The sequence below is a fragment of the Gorilla gorilla genome, chromosome 3 (assembly GCF_029281585.2).
Source record: "Gorilla gorilla gorilla isolate KB3781 chromosome 3, NHGRI_mGorGor1-v2.1_pri, whole genome shotgun sequence".
Taxonomy (NCBI): domain Eukaryota; kingdom Metazoa; phylum Chordata; class Mammalia; order Primates; family Hominidae; genus Gorilla; species Gorilla gorilla.
In genome coordinates, this window is record NC_073227.2 from 134,287,576 (window position 1) to 134,313,918 (window position 26,343).

Consider the following 26,343-nt stretch of genomic DNA (forward strand, 5'->3'; position numbering starts at 1 on the left):
GGATCCATATCTTCCATTTCTCTGTATCTCCCCACAGTGTCCACTTTGTATAAGAGTAAGGTTATTACTTTTAATGGGAAAAACCGCAACTACTTTTGCACCAACCTAATATAAATGTTAGTTATTATTATGGGAAAATCTTTCTCCATGTCATAGCCAAGGGGAAGCATCTATCTGTAAAATCATATTATATTACTGTGGTTGTTAGTAAACCATCCCTTCAATTGCCTATTAGTAAAGATTTTTATTTTTTGGGACGAATGATACAATTTTAGCTAGAAGTTAGATCAGAAAAGCCACAGTAAATTTTCTAGTGCCATAAAGTAAATCATTTTAATAATTAAGATACATAAATAGTTTATGATAGAAACAATAAAGTTGTCTCAACTCTGCACAAACATTGAATTTCCAAGTAATTTGTAAGGAATATATTCATCTTATTACATTCAAAATCTTGGTTGAACAATGATGATTATAAAGTTTTCTGAATGATGTTTTTTATAGTCTATGAATTCACACAGTATTACATTAATTTATAGTATTACAGTGCTTGGTAATTTGAAGAAATGAAATAAAATTCTTCTAATGGTATGCAGGAAATAAAAATAAAATAAAGTCATTTGCATAACTTTTTATAAAAACAAAATATTTTTCTGTAAAAAATAAATTAGGTTTTTTATACTGAAACGTTCTTCTAGTAAAGTGTTTAGAAAATAGTTACATTCATTGTGGGCAGTGTGCTCAAACATTCTTATTTGCCATTCCCTCATGCATGGTAAAATGAGGTGCAAGCTGTTCACATGTGAGAAAAACAGCTTTTCACAGGAAAAGAAACATATATATATATATAAAATAGAATTAATTAAAAAAACCCAAGTGTCATATGACAGACATACAAAAATTCACCAAGAAAATATATTCTTCAAGGCCTTTGAGGTGACACAATCTTTGACTGTAATTTATCAAAGGTAGTTTTAATCATGCTACCCTGTAACTTCCATCAAATTAGCATGCTTGCAGATGGTAGGTTATTGTTCTCCTCCTATAATTTAAAGCAGTGTTTGGTCAGTTGACTGAAGCACAGCAGTCGAACTCAGGACTCACCACGTTTTCTAAAGGAGCAAGAGAAATAAACATCTCCACTCTCTCTAAGTGTGGCTTGCAAGAGTAGCACCTTGGCACTGAGCAGGACAGTTTTCAGTGTGGCGGCCAGGTGGCAGAAGTCTCTGGAGTGGCACAGCATGAAAACAAGCCTGATGCTTAGGCCAGCGATATTATCGAGCCAAATTTGCTGGTTTACCTAGGAAACAGACGAAAGATAAGAACTGATTAAAGTTTAACCAAACAGGAAATATTTGTGCTTATCCACAAATAACACCTGAATGGCAAGTTGAACCTGAGACTGCTTTCTGCTGTTTCTTCTTCTTTATTTTGCTTTTCTTTTGCTTTTTCTCAGCCTGATTTTTGCTTGGCTTCTTTTTCTTGGTTTCCTCTTTATACCATGGTCCCCAGACCCCTCCATTGAGCCTAGGGTTACTTCTGGGGTCTTTGGGGGGATACCTGACCGGCACTGCAGTTTTGTTGAACTGTGAAAGCCTCCGTAGGAGCTTCTTCACGATTCCTGGATACCTGTTAGATAGGTCCACCCTCTCATATGGGTCGGCTGTGATGTTGAAAAGCCATACACTTTTGCCAGTTGACAAGGTAATCCGTTCATTGTGCCACCGGTTCGGTCCCAGGTTGCTGAAAGACTGAGGGGGGACCCAGTCGCTGTAGCCAGGATTTCCTGTAAGCAATTTCCAGTGCTGCACTCTGATGGCTGACTGGATTGCAGTGTTCCAGATCCCATAGCCTGCTGCCCAGGAGCCATTTTTTGCCTTGGTGTATATGGGGTCAATGTTATGCAAAATATCTACTCGGGGTGAGCGAAGACCCTCACTTATGGTCTCCCAGATATCATAGCCATCTAGTTGAATGTCCTCATCAATCTGTCCTTCAGCCAGTGAAATGAGAGTGGGGTACCAGTCAGTGATGTGCACAAGTTCCTTACACACTGTTCCCTTGTTTTTCAGAAGTGGGCTATGCACAAAGCCTACAGCCCGTATCCCTCCTTCCCAATATGTTCCTTTGCTACCTCTGAGAGGCCAGTTACTCCCTCCTGCCGTAGGCTGGCCACCATTATCTGAAGAGTAAATGATAATGCTGTTGTTATAGAAACCATAAGTCTTTAGAGCCAATGTCACGTTGTTGATTGCTTCATCTAAGCAGGAAAGCATGGCAGCATATCTCCTCCTGTTTATGTTGATAATGGATCGGTAGTGTTCAAAATACCTGCCAGGAGCTTGCAGTGGTGAATGAACAGCTTGATAGGCAATATATAAAAATATAGGCTTTGTGGGGTTATGGGAAGCTAAGATTTGCTGTACTCTCTGAGTGTACATCTGTGTGGAGTATATGCCATTGTCATAGTCCCAGGCAGCATTGTCATTTTCATACAAGTCATAGCCACACATCCCAGGACTGTCACATTTGTAGTGTGTATAGTAATCCCCACTTCCCAAAAGGGAACCAAAAAAGGTATCAAATCCTCTTCTGGTGGGCATGCATTCTTTTCTGTAAAAACCCAAGTGCCATTTTCCGACCATATGCGTTGAATATCCAACCTCCTTCAGTTTCTGAGGTAGGGTGGCATTGTCCAGAGGTAAACAGTTGGGTTGGGTAGGTCTTATGATAGAATGTTGAAGTCCGGTGTGTATCTGATACCTTAAGAAAAGAGAAAAAATTTATTATCAGGGCAGGATAAAAGAGATATTCTACATAAAACAATGATCCCTAAATTAAAAAATGTTTCTATGGGCATCATTGTGAAATTATAATTGACCCCAATGATAAATGACCAATTCAGCATTTCTGCTCTTTACTCACAAGTCTTACTCTAATTAACTTCCTATTTGACATTTGAAATACATTTCAATCTAAACCAGTACTTTTGAAACTAAAATTTTGCTACTTATCTCAAAAGTCTTTTTGAGACGGAGTCTCGGTCGTCACCCAGGGTGGAGTGCAGTGGCGTGATCTTGGCTCACTGCAACTTTCACCTCCCAGGTTCAAGCAGTTCTCCTGCCTCGGCCTCCCCAGTAGCTGGGATTACAGGCATGCACCAACATGCCCAGATTTTTTTTTTGTATTTTTGGTAGAGACAGGATTTCACCATGTTGGCCAGGCTAGTCTCGAACTCCTGACCTCAAGTGATCTACCTGCCTTGGCCTCCCAAAGTGCTGCGATTACAGGTGCGAAGCCACTGTGCCCAGCCTCAGAGTCTTAAAGTTCTTATAGTGGAATTAATTTGAATAAACTTTAATCTCTTAATTACATGACTGAAAACTGACAAGGTAAGAGAAAAGATATACAGAATCAGAGTGTTATTATTATTATTGCTTTTAACCTAGGGGCCTTCTAAATCATTAGCTCCTAGTTTCCTGATATCATTTATTTCAAGCTAACTCTGAAGTACTAAAAATACAAGGAAAAATTAGAGAAAAATCTCCTGTTTGATTGTAAAACAATAGTTCATTCTTTTTTTTGAGACGGAGTCTCGCTCTGTCTCCCAGGCTGGAGCGCAGTGGCGTGATCTAGACTCACTGCAAGCTCCGCCTCCCAGGTTCACGCCATTCTCCTGCCTCAGCCTCCGGAGTAGCTGGGACTACAGGCGCCTGCCACCACGCCCAGATAATTTTTTTGTATTTTTTTTTAATTAGAGACGGGGTTTCACCGTAGCAGCCAGGATGGTCTCGATCTCCTGACCTCGTGATCTGCCCGCCTCGGCCTCCCAAAGTGCTGGGATTGCAGGCGTGAGCCACCGTGCCCGGCCCTTAATCTCTAATCTGTTAGATCTCTGAAACAAGAAAGAGGTTTCTGACTACACAATACATTATTGTTTAAAAATCATTTTAGAATAAATGTTTTAGCTAGTGCTACAAATGATATTTTTCCAAAAATAACAGGTAATAAGTCCTTATGTATGTTTCCCACAGTGTCTCTTTTTAAAAAACTATAATCACTTATAAAATAGTCTAAGAAAGCATAACACTTTCTAATATGTTAAAAATTAAGTGAATGTTAATTTCTTGCATTTTTCTCTTTCCAATGGTATTTGCCAAGGGCGTTTTCCAAGAAGGGGTTATTATTACACAAGTGTATGAATTTTCACTTGGGCCACGATATACTAGTTAGTTTCTGACATTTAAAAATTGATTCTATAGTTATAAGTTGAAAAACACTTTTAAAATAGAAAATATAAAAATGAAAATAAAATTAAGGTTGCAGAAAATTGTCAGGGTAAATATGTAGATATTCTTGGAATCAAATTACAAAAAAAATATTGAAGTCAAAACAACTTTTTTCACAGTGATTTAACCTGAAAGGCCAACATGTTATACATGCCTTGGATGAATAGTTCAATTTATTTTTAATGTTTTAATGATAGCATGATGAAACTATGAGCTTTTTGAAGTGTTAATTGCAACACACACTGATGTTTCTGTGGGCACTGGAGTGATATCTGATCACTATTGCAAAGCAGCATTCACATGGACCCTGTTTACTCCACTGATCATTTAGCTGTCAGTTTTGCAATAATAATGATTGTGGGAATTTAAAATGTAAGAAATTCCCAAAGAAATAATCTTTTCATAAACATCGTAAGTACCAAGTTTAGAAGGCATTGTTACTGTTCTTGATAATTTTTTTTTTTTTTTTTTTTTTTTTTTTTAGACAGAGTCTCGCTCTATCACCCAGGCTGGAGTGCAGTGGCACGATCTTGACCCACTGCAACCTCTGCCTCCCGGGTTCAAATGATTCTTCTGCCTCAGCCACCTGAGTAGCTGGAATTACAGGTGCATACCACCAAGCCTGGCTAATTTTTGTATTTTTAGTAGAGATAGGGTTTCACTATGTAGGCCAGGCTGGTTTCGAACTTCTGACCTCAGGTGATTCACCTGCCCTGGCCTCCCAAAGTACTGCCACTGCACCTGGCCTGTTCTTGATAAGTTTTGGTCTAGTCCAGGATCCAAAACATTCAATTGTGAAAAAACTAATTTTTTAACAAGTGAATGTTTTAGACACAAGTGAATGTTTTCTAAAATTAGAAAAAAAACTAATTTTTCACACAACTACATGACAAATTAGTAAATACCCATTAATGGAAACTTGGAGGAAATTAAAAAGGGAGACATCTATACGGGTAAAAATTTTGGGAATCATTTATGGGGATGAGTTATTAACAAAATAATTATGCAGAAAATGGATTTGACTGGAATGTCTATTTAATTCATCAAATGGTAAACCAGTTAAGCATTTCTAACTAAATTGGTCATTTTCTAACCTATTGGCAAAGGCAACAGGAAAAGAGGCTTATGAAAAACATAAAATACAGGAAACGTTTGCAGAAAAAAAAGAAAGCAAGAAGAGGTTTGCTGCTTTCAGAAAATGGTGTAGCGTCTGCAGATAAATAGGAGTTCAGAGCTATTAATCAACTATGAGGTTTCTGTCTTCTCTAGAAAGTAGAATGGTTTTTAAATTGGAAAATTTAAAACCAGCAACATAAAAGTTTGACAGCAGCTTATAACAGGGAAGAGGTTTTCAGAGCAGCTCCTGCTTAAATGAGTTCCAGCCTCTATGGTGGAATAGTAGTAAGTTTCAGGTAATTTGGGGTGTGGGTTAAGGGTGTAGGTTTTGGAATCAAACAGACCTGGGTTTGAATTTGCTCCACTGCTTATTATCTGTGTGGTTTTGGGAAGTACTTAATCCCTCTGATCCTCAGTTTCCTCATCTGTAAAATAGGGATAATAATACATATTGGGTTGCTGCAAGCATTGGGAGGGAGCAGAGTCTAGTAAGGAAGGTATATTTATTCAGCGATAGCTTTAACAATTATCCCAGAATGCTGAATCGGTGTCACTAACATTTGCATAACGCTTTTTAATTTATAGATTTTTTATATGCATTATTGCATTTAAGTTTCACTACAACAGTGAGAAGTCAGATTTTTTAAGTTCATTTTATAGATGAGAAAATAGAGATGTAGAGAAGTTGTGGTTTTCTCCCCAGCACCCTCAACCTGCCCCACCAGGCTGTGAAACTGATTCTTGATCAGCAGTGGCAAAGTCCAATGCACTCTCTGTTCTTTTTAAGAGTTAATATCAGTACTTTTTGAAAAATCAAGGAGCAGAGGAAAGATGCCAGAAGTCTTGAGAAGCAAATCTGTTCTAACTTTCCAATTAAAGAAAGGAAGGATTTGTAAACCGGATAGTGAGACTTATGTTGATCCCAGAAAAATTTGAGAATGATTTTTTTAAAGTATGTGATTTGTAAGCATTTCAAAAATAACAAATGGGACAAAGTCAAAAAAGAAAAGTCCTGCCAAGTTAGCTTCATTGTCTTTTTTAAAAAAGGATCAGCATTAGGTAAATAGCTTAGGAATGATTTAGCATTTGAAAGGGCTGCCTATTATTCTTTTTCAATAAAATAATGAAAAATCAACTGTATGTTAGCACTTTAGTTGGGGGTAAGAATGATAATCTTACACTTTAATGAAAGTGAATATAATATGAAAATTTTTTTTACTGATATGCTCTTGTCTGGCCTCCACAACTCTGTGGGGCAGGTAGGAGTGTTTCATTTAATTGAAAAAAGTAAAGAAAATAAAGAAAAACAACTCAGAAAATAAGTCCTCACAGCACAATTTAAAACAGCAAGACCTGGAATCAACCTGAATCCCCATAAATAGGAGATTGGATAAAGAAAATGTGGTACGTATAACCCACAGAATACTATGCAGCCATAAAAAAGAACAAAATCATGTCCTTTGCAGTAACATGGATGCAGCTGGAGGCCATTATCCTAAGTGAATTAACACAGAAACAGAAAACCAAATACCACATGTTCTCACTTATAAGTGAGTGCTAAACTTTGATTGCACATGAACACAAAGAAGGGAACAAAAGACACCAGGACCCACTTCAGGATGGAGGGTGGGAGAAGGGTGAGGCTTGAAAAACTACCCATCGGGTACTATGCTCACTACCTGGGTGACGATATATCTGTACACCAAACCTCCGTGACATGCAATTTATCCATGTAACAAAACTGCACGTAAACCCCTAGAACCTAAAATAAAAACTGGAAGGAATTAAAAGAAAGAGACTAAGGAGACATGACAATTAAATGCAATATGTGGTTTTGAATTGGAATAGTTTCAATAAAGAACGTATTTAGAGAACTGGCAAAACTTAAATGGGATCTCAGGATTAAAATGGAATAACAATGCTTCCTGATTTTGATGGTTTTGTGGCTAACATAGGAGAATACTCTTGTTGGTAGGAAATACTAAAGTATTGAGGGTGATGGGACATCACGTTGGCTCTTAACTCTTAATTCAGGAAAAATGCTATTTGTGCTGCACTTGCAATTTTTCTATAAGATTGTCCCAAAATTTAAAACAAGATGTAAGAAAATCTAACTGGGATAAATAAAAGATATTTTACTTAAAAATCCATTTTTTACATGTCAGCTATATAAGACTACATAAATGGATCTGAGAAGTTGAATATATCAGACTACAAATTTAATAAAAAGCAAAAGAGACAAATGAGAGCTATAGTTGTAATTAATCTTTATATAAAGGCAGTGTGCAAATTCTGACGAGTAATAATCCCATTATGTTAATTAGAACACATCTGAAAAATAGTATTCAATATTCAAGCATGTACCCCTAATATATGCACGTTTACTTATTTATAAATTAAACTCATGCATATTGTATTAATTTAGGAACATTATAAAACTTACACAGAATAGAAATTAAAAGGGATGAGATAAAAATAAATGTAAGTAGAATTTCTTTTATTTCTTTTTGCATCCTAATGAATCATCTTGCATTACCCTTTGGTGTATGTATTCCAATTTGGAGACGACTGGTATAGAAAGTGGATTTTAGAAAGATGAGAATTGAAACACAGATTGTTTAGAAAAGAATTTTTCTAAACAATCTCTTCTAATTGTTTAGAAGAGATTGTTTAGAGATTGTTTAGATTTGTCTAGGTCGAAGATGATGGTGGCTTGGACTACCATCTAGTGGCAGTAAAAATGGAAAGAGGTAGATGGATGAAATGTATATTTGGATTTAGAACTGATAGGACTAAATCAGTGAGAGAAGTATAGAAGGAGTGGAAAAGAAAATAATTAGGAATGATTTCTAGATTTGTTGCTTTTATAACCTGGAGAGTGGTGGATAGTTCAACTCCTCTCTGTTTTATTTCAAAGCATAGAATTAGGACTAATGGTCAATATTATAAAGAGGCTGATTTCAACTCATTGTGAAAAATAACATTCTAAAAAAGAAAGTAAACACACAAAAAATAGTAAACAGGCTAGATAAACATTTGCCAAGGATTTTGTAAAAGGGATTCCTGAATTGGAAACGAAGTGCTAGATGACCTCTAATATGGTTTGGCTGTGCCCCCACCCAAATCTCATCTGAACTGTAGTTCCCATAATCACCACATGTCGTGAGAGGGACCTGGTGAGAGGTAATTGAATCATGGGGGCAGTTTTCCTCATGCTATTCTCGTGACAGTAAGTTCTCATGAGATCCCATGCTTTCATAAGATGCTTCCCCTTTCGGTTGGCTCTCATTTCTCTCTCCTACTGCCATGTGAAGAAGGATGTGTTTGCTTTCCCTTCTGCCATGTTTGTTAAGTTTCCTCAGGCCTCCCCAGCCTTGTGAAACTGTGAGTCAATTAAACCTCTTTTCTTTATAAAGTACCCAGCCTCAGGTATATCCTTATAGCAGCATGAGAACAGAGTACTACACCTCTAAGCTTCTTTCTAACTATAAGAATCCATGAGTCAAAGACTATTGCTCAATGTGTCAGTAAAGCATCTCCATTTAACACCAGAACAGCTTCAGAGTACCAAGTTTATAATATCATTTACAGATATTTCATAGGGAAGATTCCACAAACATCGATTGTATATTTAACATTTATTTGTATAATATGAAATTAGTTTAAAAATAGATTTTTCATATAATATATTCCAAATGCTTGTATTACCTTGGCTAAAAAATAAAATAATTTTGAAATTTAGTAAGTTTTTTTGTCACAGTCTGGCTACCATGTGAAGAAAATTCCACATGAATAATAGCAAACCTAGAGTTGTTGCCAAATCTGTTAAAAGCAATCACCATCATTCTCACTTTACTGCCAACTTAAAAGAAAAATGCTAAGTAGACCTTTCAGCTTGGCATTAGAATATGTGAAGGTTTATAATTTTTTGTATTAATTTGTATTACTGGGTGCTGGATACTATAGTCTATGAATTCTCCTTTGTCTGAAAATATTGTCTAAGATGTTATTGTTTTAACCTAATTACATATTTAATGTACACTTGTAAGTGGGATAAAATATGAATACTAATACTTTAATGCAGACTTTAAAGTCCAGAATGGTTAGCGAGTAAAAAATAGGCCAATAGTGGAGTAGAAATTCATATTTTGGGGGGGGGAGGAGCCAAGATGGCCGAATAGAAAGAGCTCGGGTCTACAGCTCCCAGCGTGAGCGACGCAGAAGACGGGTGATTTCTGCATTTCCATCTGAGGTACCGGGTTCATCTCACTAGGGAGTGCCAGACCGTGGGCGCAGGTCAGTGGGTGCGCGCACCGTGCGCGAGCCGAAGCAGGGCGAGGCATTGCCTCACCTGGGAAGCGCAAGGGGTCAGGGAGTTCCCTTTCCGAGTCAAAGAAAGGGGTGACGGACGCACCTGGAAAATCGGGTCACTCCCACCCGAATATTGCGCTTTTCAGACTGGCGCACCACGAGACTATATCCCACACCTGACTCGGAGGGTCCTACGCCCACGGAATCTCGCTGATTGCTAGCACAGCAGTCTGAGATCAAACTGCAAGGCGGCAGCGAGGCTGGGGGAGGGGCGCCCGCCATTGCCCAGGCTTGCTTAGGTAAACAAAGCAGCAGGGAAGCTCCAACTGGGTGGAGCCCACCACAGCTCAAGGAGGCCTGCCTGCCTCTGTAGGCTCCACCTCTGGGGGCAGGGCACAGACAAACAAAAAGACAGCAGTAACCTCTGCAGACTTAAATGTCCCTGTCTGACAGCTTTGAAGAGAGCAGTGGTTCTCCCAGCACGCAGCTGGAGATCTGAGAACGGGCAGACTGCCTCCTCAAGTGGGTCCCTGACCCCTGACCCCCGAGCAGCCTAACTGGGAGGCACCCCCCAGCAGGGGAACACTGACACCTCACGCGGCAGGGTATTCCAACAGACCTGCAGCTGAGGGTCCTGTCTGTTAGAAGGAAAACTAACAAACAGAAAGGACATCCACACCGAAAACCTATCTGTACATCAACATCATCAAAGACCAAAAGTAGATAAAACCACAAAGATGGGGAAAAAACAGAACAGAAAAACTGGAAACTCTAAAACGCAGAGCACCTCTCCTCCTCCAAAGGAACGCAGTTCCTCACCAGCAACGGAACAAAGGTGGATGGAGAATGATTTTGACGAGCTGAGAGAAGAAGGCTTCAGACGATCAAATTACTCTGAGCTACGGGAGGACATTCAAACCAAAGGCAAAGAAGTTGAAAACTTTGAAAAAAATTTAGAAGAATGTATAACTAGAATAACCAATACAGAGAAATGCTTAAAGGAGCTGATGGAGCTGAAAACCAAGGCTCGAGAACTACGTGAAGAATGCAGAAGCCTCAGGAGCCGATGCGATCAACTGGAAGAAAGGGTATCAGCAATGGAAGATGAAATGAATGAAATGAAGCGAGAAGGGAAGTCTAGAGAAAAAAAAATAAAAAGAAATGAGCAAAGCCTCCAAGAAATATGGGACTATGTGAAAAGACCAAATCTACGTCTGATTGGTGTACCTGAAAGTGATGCGGAGAATGGAACCAAGTTGGAAAACACTCTGCAGGATATTATCCAGGAGAACTTCCCCAATCTAGCAAGGCAGGCCAATATTCAGATTCAGGAAATACAGAGAACGCCACAAAGATACTCCTCGAGAAGAGCAACTCCAAGACACATAATTGTCAGATTCACCAAAGTTGAAATGAAGGAAAAAATGTTAAGGGCAGCCAGAGAGAAAGGTCGGGTTACCCTCAAAGGGAAGCCCATCAGACTAACAGCGGATTTCTCGGCAGAAACCCTACAAGCCAGAAGAGAGCGGGGGCCAATATTCAACATTCTTAAAGAAAAGAATTTTCAACCCAGAATTTCATATCCAGCCAAACTAAGCTTCATAAGTGAAGGAGGAATAAAATACTTTACAGACAAGCAAATGCTGAGAGATTTTGTCACCACCAGGCCTGCCCTAAAAGAGCTCCTGAAGGAAGCACTAAACATGGAAAGGAACAACCGGTACCAGCCGCTGCAAAATCATGCCAAAATGTAAAGACCATCGAGACTAGGAAGAAACTGCATCAACTAATGAGCAAAATAACCAGCTAACATCATAATGACAGGATCAAATTCACACATAACAATATTGACTTTAAATGTAAATGGATTAAATGCTCCAATTAAAAGACACAGACTGGCAAGTTGGATAAAGAGTCAAGACCCATCAGTGTGCTGTATTCAGGAAACCCATCTCACATGCAGAGACACACATAGGCTCAAAATAAAAGGATGGAGGAAGATCTACCAAGCAAATGGAAAACAAAAAAAGGCAGGGGTTGCAATCCTAGTCTCTGATAAAACAGACTTTAAACCAACAAAGATCAAAAGAGACAAAGAAGGCCATTAAATAATGGTAAAGGGATCAATTCAACAAGAGGAGCTAACTATCCTAAATATATATGCACCCAATACAGGAGCACCCAGATTCATAAAGCAAGTCCTGAGTGACCTACAAAGAGACTTAGACTCCCACACATTAATAATGGGAGACTTTAACACCCCACTGTCAACATTAGACAGATCAACGAGACAGAAAGTCAACAAGGATACCCAGGAATTGAACTCAGCTCTGCACCAAGCAGACCTAATAGACATCTACAGAACTCTCCACCCCAAATCAACAGAATATACATTTTTTTCAGCACCACACCACACCTATTCCAAAATTGACCACATAGTTGGAAGTAAAGCTCTCCTCAGCAAATGTAAAAGAACAGAAATTATAACAAACTATCTCTCAGACCACAGTGCAATCAAATTAGAACTCAGGATTAAAAATCTCACTCAAAGCTGCTCCACTACATGGAAACTGAACAACCTGCTCCTGAATGACTACTGGGTACATAACGAAATGAAGGCAGAAATAAAGATGTTCTTTGAAACCAACGAGAACAAAGACACAACATACCAGAATCTCTGGGATGCATTCAAAGCAGTGTGTAGAGGGAAATTTATAGCACTAAATGCCCACAAGAGAAAGCAGGAAAGATCCAAAATTGACACCCTAACATCACAATTAAAAGAACTAGAAAAGCAAGAGCAAACACATTCAAAAGCTAGCAGAAGGCAAGAAATAACTAAAATCAGAGCAGAACTGAAGGAAATAGAGACACAAAAAACCCTTCAAAAGATCAATGAATCCAGGAGCTGGTTTTTTGAAAGGATCAACAAAATTGATAGACCGCTAGCAAGACTAATAAAGAAAAAAAGAGAGAAGAATCAAATAGACACAATAAAAAATGATAAAGGGGATATGACCACCGATCCCACAGAAATACAAACTACCATCAGAGAATACTACAAACACCTCTACACAAATAAACTAGAAAATCTAGAAGAAATGGATACATTCCTCGACACATACACTCTCCCAAGACTAAACCAGGAAGAAGTTGAATCTCTGAATAGACCAATAACAGGAGCTGAAATTGTGGCAATAATCAATAGTTTACCAACCAAAAAGAGTCCAGGACCAGATGGATTCACAGCCGAATTCTACCAGAGGTACAAGGAGGAACTGGTACCATTGCTTCTGAAACTATTCCAATCAATAGAAAAAGAGGGAATCCTCCCTAACTCATTTTATGAGGCCAGCATCATTCTGATACCAAAGCCGGGCAGAGACACAACAAAAAAAGAGAATTTTAGACCAATATCCTTGATGAACATTGATGCAAAAATCCTCAATAAAATACTGGCAAACCGAATCCAGCAGCACATCAAAAAGCTTATCCACCATGATCAAGTGGGCTTCATCCCTGGGATGCAAGGCTGGTTCAATATACGGAAATCAATAAATGTAATCCAGCATATAAACAGAGCCAAAGACAAAAACCACATGATTATCTCAATAGATGCAGAAAAAGCCTTTGACAAAATTCAACAACCCTTCATGCTAAAAACTCTCAATAAATTAGGTATTGATGGGACGTATTTCAAAATAATAAGAGCTATCTATGACAAACCCACAGCCAATATCATACTGAACGGGCAAAAACTGGAAGCATTCCCTTTGAAAACTGGCACAAGACAGGGATGCCCTCTCTCACCACTCCTATTCAACATAGTGTTGGAAGTTCTGGCCAGGGCAATCAGGCAGGAGAAGGAAATAAAGGGTATTCAATTAGGAAAAGAGGAAGTCAAATTGTCTCTGTTTGCAGATGACATGATTGTTTATCTAGAAAACCCCATTGTCTCAGCCCAAAATCTCCTTAAGCTGATAAGCAACTTCAGCAAAGTCTCAGGATACAAAATCAATGTACAAAAATCACAAGCATTCTTATACACCAACAACAGACAAACAGAGAGCCAAATCATGAGTGAACTCCCATTCACAATTGCTTCAAAGAGAATAAAATACCTAGGAATCCAACTTACAAGGGATGTGAAGGACCTCTTCAAGGAGAACTACAAACCACTGCTCAAGGAAATAAAAGAGGATACAAACAAATGGAAGAACATTCCATGCTCATGGGTAGGAAGAATCAATATCGTGAAAATGGCCATACTGCCCAAGGTAATTTACAGATTCAATGCCATCCCCATCAAGCTACCAATGACTTTCTTCACAGAATTGGAAAAAACTACTTTAAAGTTCATATGGAACCAAAAAAGAGCCTGCATTGCCAAGTCAATCCTAAGCCAAAAGAACAAAGCTGGAGGCATCACACTACCTGACTTCAAACTATACTACAAGGCTACAGTAACAAAAACAGCATGGTACTGGTACCAAAACAGAGATATAGATCAATGGAACAGAACAGAGCCCTCAGAAATAACGCCGCATACCTACAACTATCTGATCTTTGACAAACCTGAGAAAAACAAGCAATGGGGAAAGGATTCCCTATTTAATAAATGGTGCTGGGAAAACTGGCTAGCCATATGTAGAAAGCTGAAACTGGATCCCTTCCTTACACCTTATACAAAAATCAATTCAAGATGGATTAAAGATTTAAACGTTAGACCTAAAACCATAAAAACCCTAGAAGAAAACCTAGGCATTACCATTCAGGACATAGGCGTGGGCAAGGACTTCATGTCCAAAACACCAAAAGCAATGGCAACAAAAGACAAAATTGACAAATGGGATCTAATTAAACTAAAGAGCTTCTGCACAGCAAAAGAAACTACCATCAGAGTGAACAGGCAACCTACAACATGGGAGAAAATTTTCACAACCTACTCATCTGACAAAGGGCTAATATCCAGAATCTACAATGAACTCAAACAGATTTACAAGAAAAAAACAAACAACCCCATCAAAAAGTGGGCGAAGGATATGAACAGACACTTCTCAAAAGAAGACATTTATGCAGCCAAAAAACACATGAAAAAATGCTCATCATCACTGGCCGTCAGAGAAATGCAAATCAAAACCACTATGAGATATCATCTCACACCAGTTAGAATGGCAATCATTAAAAAGTCAGGAAACAACAGGTGCTGGAGAGGATGTGGAGAAATAGGAACACTTTTACACTGTTGGTGGGACTGTAAACTAGTTCATCCATTGTGGAAGTCAGTGTGGCGATTCCTCAGGGATCTAGAACTAGAAATACCATTTGACCCAGCCATCCCATTACTGGGTATATACCCAAAGGACTATAAATCATGCTGCTATAAAGACACATGCACACGTATGTTTATTGCGGCATTATTCACAATAGCAAAGACTTGGAACCAACCCAAATGTCCAACAATGATAGACTGGATTAAGAAAATGTGGCACATATACACCATGGAATACTATGCAGCCATAAAAAATGATGAGTTCATGTCCTTTGTAGGGACATGGATGAAATTGGAAACCATCATTCTCAGTAAACTATCGCAAGAACAAAAAACCAAACACTGCATATTCTCACTCATAGGTGGGAATTGAACAATGAGAACACATGGACACAGGAAGGGGAATATCACACTCTGGGGACTGTTGTGGGGTGGGGGGAGGGGGGAGGGATAGCATTAGGAGATATACCTAATGCTAGATGACGAGTTAGTGGGTGCAGCGCACCAGCATGGCACATGTATACATATGTAACTAACCTGCACAATGTGCACATGTACCCTAAAACTTAAAGTATAAAAAAAAAAAAAAAGAAATTCATATTTTGAAGGGAAGGAAATAAATGCAAGACACTGTAGTTTACAAATCAAATATCACTCGGATATTTATGTAGGAAGAATATAACTAATTTTCCATATTCTGAAAGGTGTTTGCTTATGACTGCCTTCCAAAAGACTCTCTTGTCTATAAATAAATTCTATTTATGGGCCTTAATTTTATCTTTCAGTTAATTATATCTTCTGGAAAGGGGTGAAAGTGGGGCAGGCTGTGGCAACAAATATATGCCTAGTTGTTTAATCTCATGAATAAGTGAATTAATTGCTTGTTTAACACTCCTTCTCCTACACTGTGCTAGCTTTGGGGATTACAACAGGTGAATAAGATGGTCTCTGCTCTCAAGGAACTCAGTATAATTGGAGAAACAGACAAGCCATTAGAGGATTATTATGAGAGGACTAAGTGTTACAGTAGAGAACCACAGCATTTTATAAGTGCTCATAGTAGAGTCAGGACACCTCTCAGAAGGGGCCATGTTTCATTTGAGTTTTAGTGCATTCAGGAGTATCTGGGTGAGTGTGGAATGAAAGCAGGTAGTGCAAGCAGCTGAAACGACTTGGACAAAAGAGCATTCACAAGGGAAGGTGAATCTGAGATGATTCTTGCAGCAGGAGGAGCCATCCAGGTGAAGAGTTGAAGGGAAGACAAAGTGTTTCAGCGAGAGAAGCAGAATGTTTGAATGCAAAAAGTGAGAGAGAATTTGGGTCTCTGTAGATCAACAATTTAGAATATTAGAATATAAGGGGAGAGACTCAGACATATCTTGATGGGAGATTAGTCTATAGAGGTAAGTAGGTGCTCAATGACAGGGTGCTGTATTAGAGGATAGAGCTGTACTAAGGTTTTCTTACTTAATGTGAAGGTCGCAGGAAGTCACAGAATACTTTTGAAAAGAGAATGACACAATCGAAGCTTTGCATTGGAAAAATCAACTCTGGTTGTAGTGTGAAGAATGGATTGGAGTGGAACGAGACCTAGGCAGGGAGAAGTGCCCTAATCTAAGAGATAGAGGATGATATCCAAGACCGAGATTTGTTACAGTGAGGATGCAGTAAAGGGAAGATTAGATATTATAAAGAGAGACATTTGATAGGGTTACAGACTATATGTGGGAAGTGTGGGAGAAGGAAATGTTAAAGATGAGTCCAAAGTGTCTGGTCTGGGTGGCTGGGTGAAAGGAAATCTTTGCATTGAGTTAAGAAATCCAGAAAAGGGATAGGAATAAATAGGAAGACAATGATTCCTGCCCTGCATTTAGCTAGAGGCACCTGTCAGATATCCACTTGGAAATGTATAGGATAAAGTAAAATAAATATTTGACGAATACATTTTAGCTGCTCCTGACACATGCATGCACAAAAGGGTAACTATGTGAGATGATGAGTGTGTTAATTTGCTTTACCATAGTAACTAATTTAGTACTTATGGCTGGCCCATTATATCATGCTGTATACCTTAAATATATACAATAAAATGTATTTAAACGAAAAGAGTGGTGTGCTACCCAAATTAGATCACCATAATGTTTTTCACCTGCATTAAAGTTAAGATGATATGTATTTCTTAATGACAAATAGTGGAATGCAATGTTACCATAAAAATGCAGTTAATTTAATTATGAAATAGAGATTTGAGACTCATTAGCTTTTAGGCAGTAGGCGAATTCATGGGAACTCATGTCGTCATCTAAAGACAAAATGGAGAAGGCCATAGATGGAGCCCAGGAGACACCATCATTTAGAAGAAAAGCAAGAAGCAGCATTAAAAGAGTCTGAGGTAAATCAGCCACCCTGTGAGCTAGAGTAGTGGAGAAGAGTTTTAGAGTCAACTGCATCACTTACTATAGAGAAGCCAGGGAAGTGAGAATTGCACAGCATCAACTGGATTTGGCAATAAGCATGTAGACCTTATAAGCTATTCTTTAGTAGAATGGTGTGGAAAGAAACCAGATTATAGTGGATTGAGACATGAATGGAAAGTGAAAACGTATAGATGGTAAGCATACACTATTTCAAGATACGTAGATGGAAAAAAAAGGAATATGGTTGGACTATAAGTGCTGATGTAGAAAAATGTTTATGATGTATTATTAAGTAAAAGACCATCTGGCCATGGCAGAATATCTATTGTATTATTACATTTTTACAAAAAAAATGTATAGATTCCATGAGGGCAGGAACTTTGTTCACTAGTATATATATATCACCTGAAACAATATGTGGCTCATAACAGCACATCAGTTGTTGAATGAATAAATGAGAATGTGTGTGTGTGTGTGTGTGTGTGTGTGCACATAAAGAGAGAAAGATAAAGGAAAAATGTATACATATATGACAATCTGTTGAACATGATTATTTCTGGGAACATAATAATTGTGGGAGGAGAAGCTTTCAACTTGTTATGTAAATTTACATGTAAATAAAATCTATATGATTAGGTTTCAAAAAACTAGCTTATTCTACTCAGACTAATTGTATCAAGGCAACTAATTAATTTGAAATAAAAAGGATTAAATATAAATGTCAAATGAATGGACACACTCACTCATCTCCTGTTCTGCCTAGCAGGGACATCTACTCAGGAGATTACCTTCGGACTAGACGAAAGGGGATGGAATCAGCTAAATAAATTCTGTAATTACCCCTCAAATCCAGAGAAAATGTCTCCTTTCACTACACAAGCAGATAAGGAAACTTGTCAAGTAACTTTTAAAATTTCTGCCTTTGGATAATCTTTCCTAGTCTCTGCTATTTGTCCTTGCAATTGCCTTACTCATCCACTGTCGGTGAACCTTCAGGACACCAAAGCTTTTTCTACACTGATTACAATTTTCCTGGTCTCTTTGGAAACATAGCTACAAATAACACGCTAAGTGATTCTTTTCTGGAAATAGTTTTCATCCAAAAGTAAGTTTCTTTCCTACTAGATGGTCTTTTCCCTGACTCTTATTATCTCATGTTCTTTTCTCTTTTTTGGAATTATTTATTTGAAGACCCATACTTCAAAAAAATAAGATTTAATATATAAGTTACAAACTACCAAATACCTATTGACATGAATATTCACTTATGTAATTAATGAATCTCTCATTTATAAGATTACTTACAGAATAAAATGTAAGAGGGAACTCTAGGGGTACATTTTAAAATTATCTAATTTATAGAGACTATTTCAAGGATACATACACTCCATAAAGCAAGTGTACCCACACTGCCAAAATAATATTTATATTTTTCTTGCTATTTTCAATATGACTACAGAATAATGTAAAATTATTTTTAAACAAATGTACAAGTTTTCATCTCCTCTATTCCAAGCAAAAAATGTACTTAGATATGTAGACTAGGGAGTAGCTTAAATACTAAACTATTCCTGATACTACCAACTTTGCCCTATAGACAGGAATTGTTAAGGAAGATATCCTTAAGTAATATCATTGTAATATTAGTTAGAATCCTCAACGTAAGATATAGAGAATTTAAAATCCTTTCATTTTTAAATTTTTATTTATTTATTTTTTGAGATGGAGTCTCACTGTGTCACCCAGGCTGGAGGGCAATAGTGCAGTCTCAGCTCACTGCAACCTCTGCCTCCTGGGTTCAAGTGATTTTCCTGCCTCAGCCTCCCGAGTAGCTGGGATTACAGGCACCCACCACCACACCGAGCTAATTTTTGTATTTTTATTAGAGACCGGGTTTCACTATGTTGGCCAGACTGGTCTCGAACTCCTGACCTCGTAATCCACCCACTTCAGCCTCCCAAAGTGCTGGGATTACATGTGTGAGCCACCACACCCGGCCTAAAACCCTTTCAATATTTTGAAAATATGATCTCTCACTCTGCTTTACATGAATTGGTTCATTAATATTTAGTTATTCTAATATGGGCAGGAGTGCCATATTTAAGAAGTTTAACATTTTCTTTGTAACTTTGACTTTCAAGAAAGAAAAATTATCAAAAGTTTCATATGTATATTCACCAAGTGGTTTTTCCAGAAAACAGCCCAACAAAAAAAATGGTAATGTTCTCCCATTCTTGAGCAGAATTGCTTTCTTTTAGCCATGGTTAGGAAAGATCTGTCAAATAACTGAGTGTCTTTGCACCTGCAATTAGCCACACATAGATGAAAGTATTTCATGTCAAATTCATATGGACATATCAGTGTCTTAGCTGCAAGCCATGTGACAACAAACTGAAATCCAAGATAACTTAGTAGAGAAAATGAGGCAGTCTCCAGAAAAAATTATCACAAGTTTATTAAGTACCCACATTATTCCAGGTACTGTACTGTGGAGAAACATAAAGAATAGTGAGAGTTTATGAGAAATAACTCTGTAAGAAACATTGTGGTATACTATATATCCACAGTAGAGAATAATTTTTATGATTTAGAGAAAGCTGAGAAGAGAATATATTTGCTTATTCTTCAAAACAGTTGAGTTTCCCACACTGTCCGTTCATTATTTATAAAGGGCATTTATAATTCTGTGTTATAAAGCAGTTTCAGCTAAAAATAAAGAGAATTATTGAGTAAACACTGCATTAATTTGGTATGACCAGACTCCCAAGGCTAGAGGCATCTAGGTATCATTGTAGGCTACAGTGATACCTGATTGATACTATCAGTGTAGGCTGCAGGTATCATTAAAAACAGTATATAGGCCCAATTAACAGGTATTAGATATTTTTCCCCAAAATATAAATCTCTGAACTTGTAATCTATCTGTGACTTTGCCCTTTTATTAGCGTCTTTTCTAAATTCCAATGGTAATGGTTATTGGCTCTGTCTCTAATACAGATATTGAGCTATTTTGAATAGTTTATTTAGGATTTATTATTAATGGCAGTATTATTAAGCAATTAGTCCTGGCAGATCAAGATATGGAATTAACATTTTATATTCTGAAGTGAACTTTATAAGTAGCTTATTTAAAGCTACTCTCATTTAGAGAGTAAGAAAATTAGCAAATTAAAATGGACCCTCTGCCCTGATATTTATTATAGATCATCTTTCCTCCTCTATTACACGTACAGTAGCATGGTTATAGCTGACTTAATTTTATATAATTATTTTCATTTAACTTTCTCCTTTATGTAGAGAAATACCCAGAGTTTTTGTCTGAAATATACTGTAGGGATAACAATTTTCAAAACCAGAAATAAAAAGAAAAAATAAATATACCCTGAAGATCTCTAATAAATAAAATGTGTTGCCTTGAAATACCTCCAGGATGAAATTCTCCCCACTCTACCTCTGGATCAGAACATCTGTATCACAGTTACCCTTCATCTGCTGCAGGTAAAATACTTGCCTCATTTCTGTCATCACTGAATATGAAAAGCAGATGGTCTGCACTCTTTCTACAACAATAGAGATCATATTTTTGTTCCCAGAAAAGACATCCCAAAATTGCAAGTAAAGTGAAAAGTGATCACTGCCTAGGCAGACTGTTTCCCTCCAGTGAGGGTTCACTGCTTATAGACTGGAAAGGACACTAACTGGAAAGCTCTCAGTTTTAATCTCACATGCTCTCTAGCAACTCTCTTATTTTCTGCGAAAAGTTTGCCCCTTATGGTCAGGGTTGAATCCATAGCCCAATGTCTCACAGGGTATTTCCTGGGTGGTATGTGAGAAAATGAATATTTTATATTTGTTATAAATCTGGTGGGTAGAGAGGTTGGTAGAGGGCTTACTTTATCTCTGGACATTCTGCCTAATGACTTGACATCATAGGAATTTCTCCAGCATGTATTGTGGAAACAATCCGGCCTACCTTTTCTATTGAGAGAACCCACAATATCAGAAGTCAGAATGCCTGGATTTGAATTCTGCCTCTATAGGCTGTGTAACCTTGAGCATGCCGCTCAACCTGAACCTCAGTCTTTTCATTTATAAAGGCGATACTAATGATAGCAGCACACCAATGCCACAGGATTTTTTTCTTTTTTTTGGGTGGTGAGGTATAGAATAAAGTGAAATAAAATATTTTAAACATATTGCAAATTGTAAAATTTTATAAAAATGCTAGTTATAACTAATTGTTACTACATGTTCTCTCTTTTTTTTGTCCTCTGGTACATCATCTCTTCAACTCCATGTCTTCCTCCCCCTTCTGCTCTATTGTGTGCAAGTGGTGAAATCAAAACGAAACCAAAGCAAAACATGATACCATTGCTTGGGTCTCATGAAATACTATCTTGCCCACTCTCTTTTTCCTGGTAGTCAGATTGGAATTTCCAATTGCCAAACTGAAGTTCAACCCATGGAGTTGCTTTCTGTTTTTCCTTTTATTTGACTAATGTGTCAGTTCTTTAAATGTCTATGGAGGAATGCAAAGAAATAATTCACAGTGCTCTATAGGGAGACACATGTTACCTTGCCAATTAACTTTATTTTTACAAAACAATAAATATGTGGAACAGAAAATTTTGTAACAAGGAGGATAGGTGCTGAATCTAAAGGAATATTCATGGTATGCTGTGTTGTAATTACTTATAATCAAAAACCAACTGACGGATACATCTCAGCTGGGATATTCCATCCAATTTTTTTCTTATTCTTTACTCATATCATAACAAGTAAGTTTCCAAAATATTACACAAATACTGTATCTATTAACCTGGGAAAGCATACCCATTTTTGACCACAGGTTTCTCAGCTGATTGTATTCTGGGAAGCATCCAGAAAGTACCATTAAAATTCACTGCAGTCAAAGTTGTTTCTTACAGTGTTGCTTCTCTTAGTGCCTGTTGCCGCCTTTCCTGTACCAATGAGAGGAATCATGTGTCCTCATGCTATGCCTTGCCTGCCACCTCATTCCAAAATTTCTGTTATAACATCCAAAACTGTCACCTCCATATTCTTGAGCTTTTGCAATCCTGGAAAGCAAAATGTTGTTTTAGCTGTCTTTTTACCAAGATACAAGACACAGATTCTGAAAGTTAATTTAAGGATATTTTATAATAATATAAGTGAAAATGCATGTAAAAGTGCAAGGATTAGCTAAAAATTATATTCAGAAGCCATATTAATGCAATTCTTATATGTCACATTCAGAAAAATTATATTAGAACACAAGCTAAAAATAAATCATTCATCACAATATAGTTAGAGGAATATTAAGAGAATAATAAGTGATTTGACCTACTAAAGGAGAATTACACTATTTCCCTTTGAAATTTACGAGCATATTATTAGAATCTTCAATATGATCCTTATGAATCTTCAATATGATTCTTCAATATGAATACTTACCAATAATTCTGAAGTTCTATTATGCATCCTTTATATTAGGTTTATTTTACTTTGAATTGTTATCCTGTAAAACAATATAGCTGAAAATCAAAATGGCAAATCCATTTCAAAGAATTTCTATGCCTCAGTTTCCTAATTTGCATGAAATGGGATTAATAATAACACTTTTCTCACAGAGTTACCATGAAGATTAAATGAGCTTATAAATGTGAGGTACGCAAAATAATGCCTAGCACATAGAAACACAATATTTAAGAAATTACAGAGTTCAATATGGTTGTTAGAATTTTATCAGCCTTACATTTCCCAACCTATGGTTATTGTCTGCTCTTACCTAACCAATGAGTAATAAGAATCTCTAATAAACCGCCACTTTTGGTCAACTCTTGATGCAGTAACAAAGAAGAATATCACAATTATCAGAAAACATGACTCAGGCACATCTTCCTTTTCCAACTACATATATCCACGAGGCTGAATTGTCCTCATACACTTCAACAGAAACAATAACTAGCAACAAGAAATCCAGCTATCTTCTATTAGAGCAGACATTAAAGAGATTTGAAAAAATGACAAATAATGCTACTTTTCTCAGTACTCATCTTTTATTTTGTAGAATATATTTATATTCATAAAATATTTATGTTATGTGTAAAAGGCTTGTTATTACTTTTGAATGAATAAATAAATATTTTTGAAAATTCTCAGTTTTAGTTTCTATTATGGTAAAAATCAATAGATGTAACTCAGATAAGCAAAAGCTGTTTGGGGTCTTTAGTGATTTGTAAGAATACAAACGGATCCTGATGCCAAAAAGTTTGAGAACTGCTAACATCTAAAATTTCTTTAAATTATTTTATGGTTAAAATTTTCTGAATAGATATATTAATCAATGCCAATTTATGCCAAACATTCTTTCTTTAAATTTCAAAAATCTCACATTATAAAACCGAAATAACAAATGATTTTATGATACAGTGTTTTGTAGTAAAAAGAATACGAGATTTGGATTTTAAATTCCAATACTGAATCCATTACTAATGCTGTAGTAAGATGAAAAAATTATTATTATTATTATTTTGAGACAGGGTCTCATTCTGTCACCCAGGCTGGAGTGCAGTGGCATTATCACAGTTCAGTGCAGCCTCAACCTCCCAGGCTTAAGTGATCCTCCCACCTCAGCCTCCTGAGTAGCTGATACTACAGGCGCATGTCACCCTGCCCAGAACATTTTTTCTTTAAATTATCTTTAATGCCAAAATAGTGGGCTGATCCTGGCATAATTCATGTCAGTGGTGAAATTTTTCCATACTGCTTTCTTCAACTTCTAGAGTATTTGGCTTTGGTTTTTACAAAAAGTTAAAAATAAATAAATATAAAAATACCATTTTTTCCTATCTAGATTGCACTGAAGCTGAGAGATGTGTAGTCCTAGACTAGAAGAAGAGATTCAGCTGAGACCAAGGGCTCAGTTGCAGAAAGAAGTGACCACGAGGCTATGAAATCTTAATAATAAACTGAAATCCCTGAAAGACTACTGGACTCCTAGAAATCGAAACCAGTCTTATACAGTGAAATCTCAAAGAAAAGGCCAAACCAAGGTGACAGCAAGGTTACCCCATAGACTTAGGTAAGTCACTTCTCTATGTATTCACATCTGCTTCTGTAAAGTGGATCAATAATACTTACCTCACAGGGTTGTTTTAAAAGATTACATGTGTTAATGTAAATGAAATATCTATATAAATTATAACGTGCTCAACTAACTGTTATTGTTGATATTGTGAAAGTAACCAAAGGAGCCCCGAATGTAGTCAGACCACATGGCTTTCAGGTCATGTTCCATCATTTGGCTCCTTCGCTTATCCTTTCTAAACCTAGATTTCTGTATCCATATGAGGTAGAAGGGACATGTGTGATGGTGTGGGCTTTGGGAAGGGGCAGTGTGTGAGGTGGGGAGCCAGAGAGATGGCAGGAGCTTGTTGCTCTGCAACATAACCCCATGTTTTTAGAAAAATTAGTAATGCCTTAGAAAAGCACTGTGAATCTTGTGGAGAAAGAAGAGGCTCGTGACTCAGCATGACAAGGAGAGGAACCTGAAAGATGTGTAAATGCAGGAGGGCAACCTGAAAAAGGCTAAGAAATGTTGGGTGTTGAAGCAGTTTTGTACCTAGCAGGAACCCTGCTTGTAAAGTGAGTATGGTCAATTTTTATTAAAGATTTTTTTTTTTTTTTTTTTTTTTTGCAGGAGCTAGAAACAAGCTGCTTCTATAGAAATAAAGCACTTCCTTCTTGTGTATTGTATACCATGCTGTCTATCCCTTCACATTTTAATAAAATAGGGGACAGATTAATATTCCTTCATGTATTTGTTGGAGTAGGACCTTAGAGCTGACAGTTATAGTTTCTGAGAGTTAAAAAAATTAAAAACACTGTTTTGCCAAAGATTGTAATTGTCCTCTAACTCTTACACAAGATGATTTTGGTGAGGATACAAACGTTTCCACAGAGTATTCATGTTTGCATGAGTGTTCAAAGATAAAATATTCTATAGAAAAGCATCAGTAGGTAATAGGTACAGATGAGCAGACTTAAACCACACATTCATAAAACACAACAGTAAAAGTAAAAATCATCCAGATCACTTTGCAACATCCCTATACACTGTGGACAATAATATGTTTGCAGAAACAAGTCCAAATACCTATTGGTGATACCCTAAAGAAACATGCTAGTCAATATTAAGAAAACTCTTCAAAACACTAACAAAATTTCTTCTATTAAATGAAGAGTCTGAAATTAGGGAGCCTCAAGGGGGCTTCAGTTCTAACATTCTCTAAGTCAATGACTTTTTTAGCCACTAAAAGCTGAAATATAGACTAAATTCTCCTAAAATGAAACCTTTGTTTAAAAAGACAAATCTTAAAGAATTCAGAAGGCTGCATGTCTCTTTGGAGGCTGACAGAAGTGTGGCACGTAGTTATTATTGAAGTCCATGAGGGGACAAGAGTTCTGAGCATTGTCTACTTTGAGTGTCAACTATGAGAAAGTCAATTTGGCAAGTATTTTATATACATCTTCCTATTTTAGAGTAAAAATGAAGTTTTAGAAGTTTTAAGTATCAATGAGGCCCAGGAAACCAGAAATGTCACATTCATATTCTCGAACAATTTAATCTGAACCACTGACAAGCATTAGAATACATTAAATAAAGAGCAATGGTGCTAATAATAACAGACTGGAACATTAAAGCTGGGCTTGCTACATGACATGAGATAGCTGGACTGTATAGGTGCTGCATGGAGTTGATTTAGATTCATCCAACAAAGAGAGAGTGCAGTATATTGTTTATAATTCCCTGAAATACACACACACACACACACACACACACACACTTTAAATAATCATAACTGTGAAACCAAAATAAATAGCTAAAAATTATAAGCTTCAAACTTAAATAAAAGTATGGCCCATAAAAAATTGA

The 26,343-nt window shown here is 37.1% G+C and overlaps 1 protein-coding gene across 2 annotated transcripts in view; it reads right to left on the reverse strand.

Annotated features, from left to right (window-relative positions):
- Nucleotides 1-306: 306 nt before the first annotated feature.
- ARSJ (arylsulfatase family member J) overlaps nucleotides 307-26,343 on the reverse strand; it is an 84,119-nt gene continuing 58,082 nt past the window's right edge. The window contains exons 2-3 of one of the 2 annotated variants that reach the window (XM_019024928.4): nucleotides 1,397-2,763; nucleotides 307-1,300 (exon numbers count right to left, since the gene is read on the reverse strand). In XM_019024928.4, the coding sequence (XP_018880473.1) occupies nucleotides 1,275-1,300; nucleotides 1,397-2,763 (1,393 nt within the window). In that variant the 3' untranslated portion in view covers nucleotides 307-1,274. Of the gene's footprint in view, nucleotides 2,764-26,343 lie in introns of both variants that reach the window. The other variant, XM_004040309.5, reaches the window with a different exon arrangement.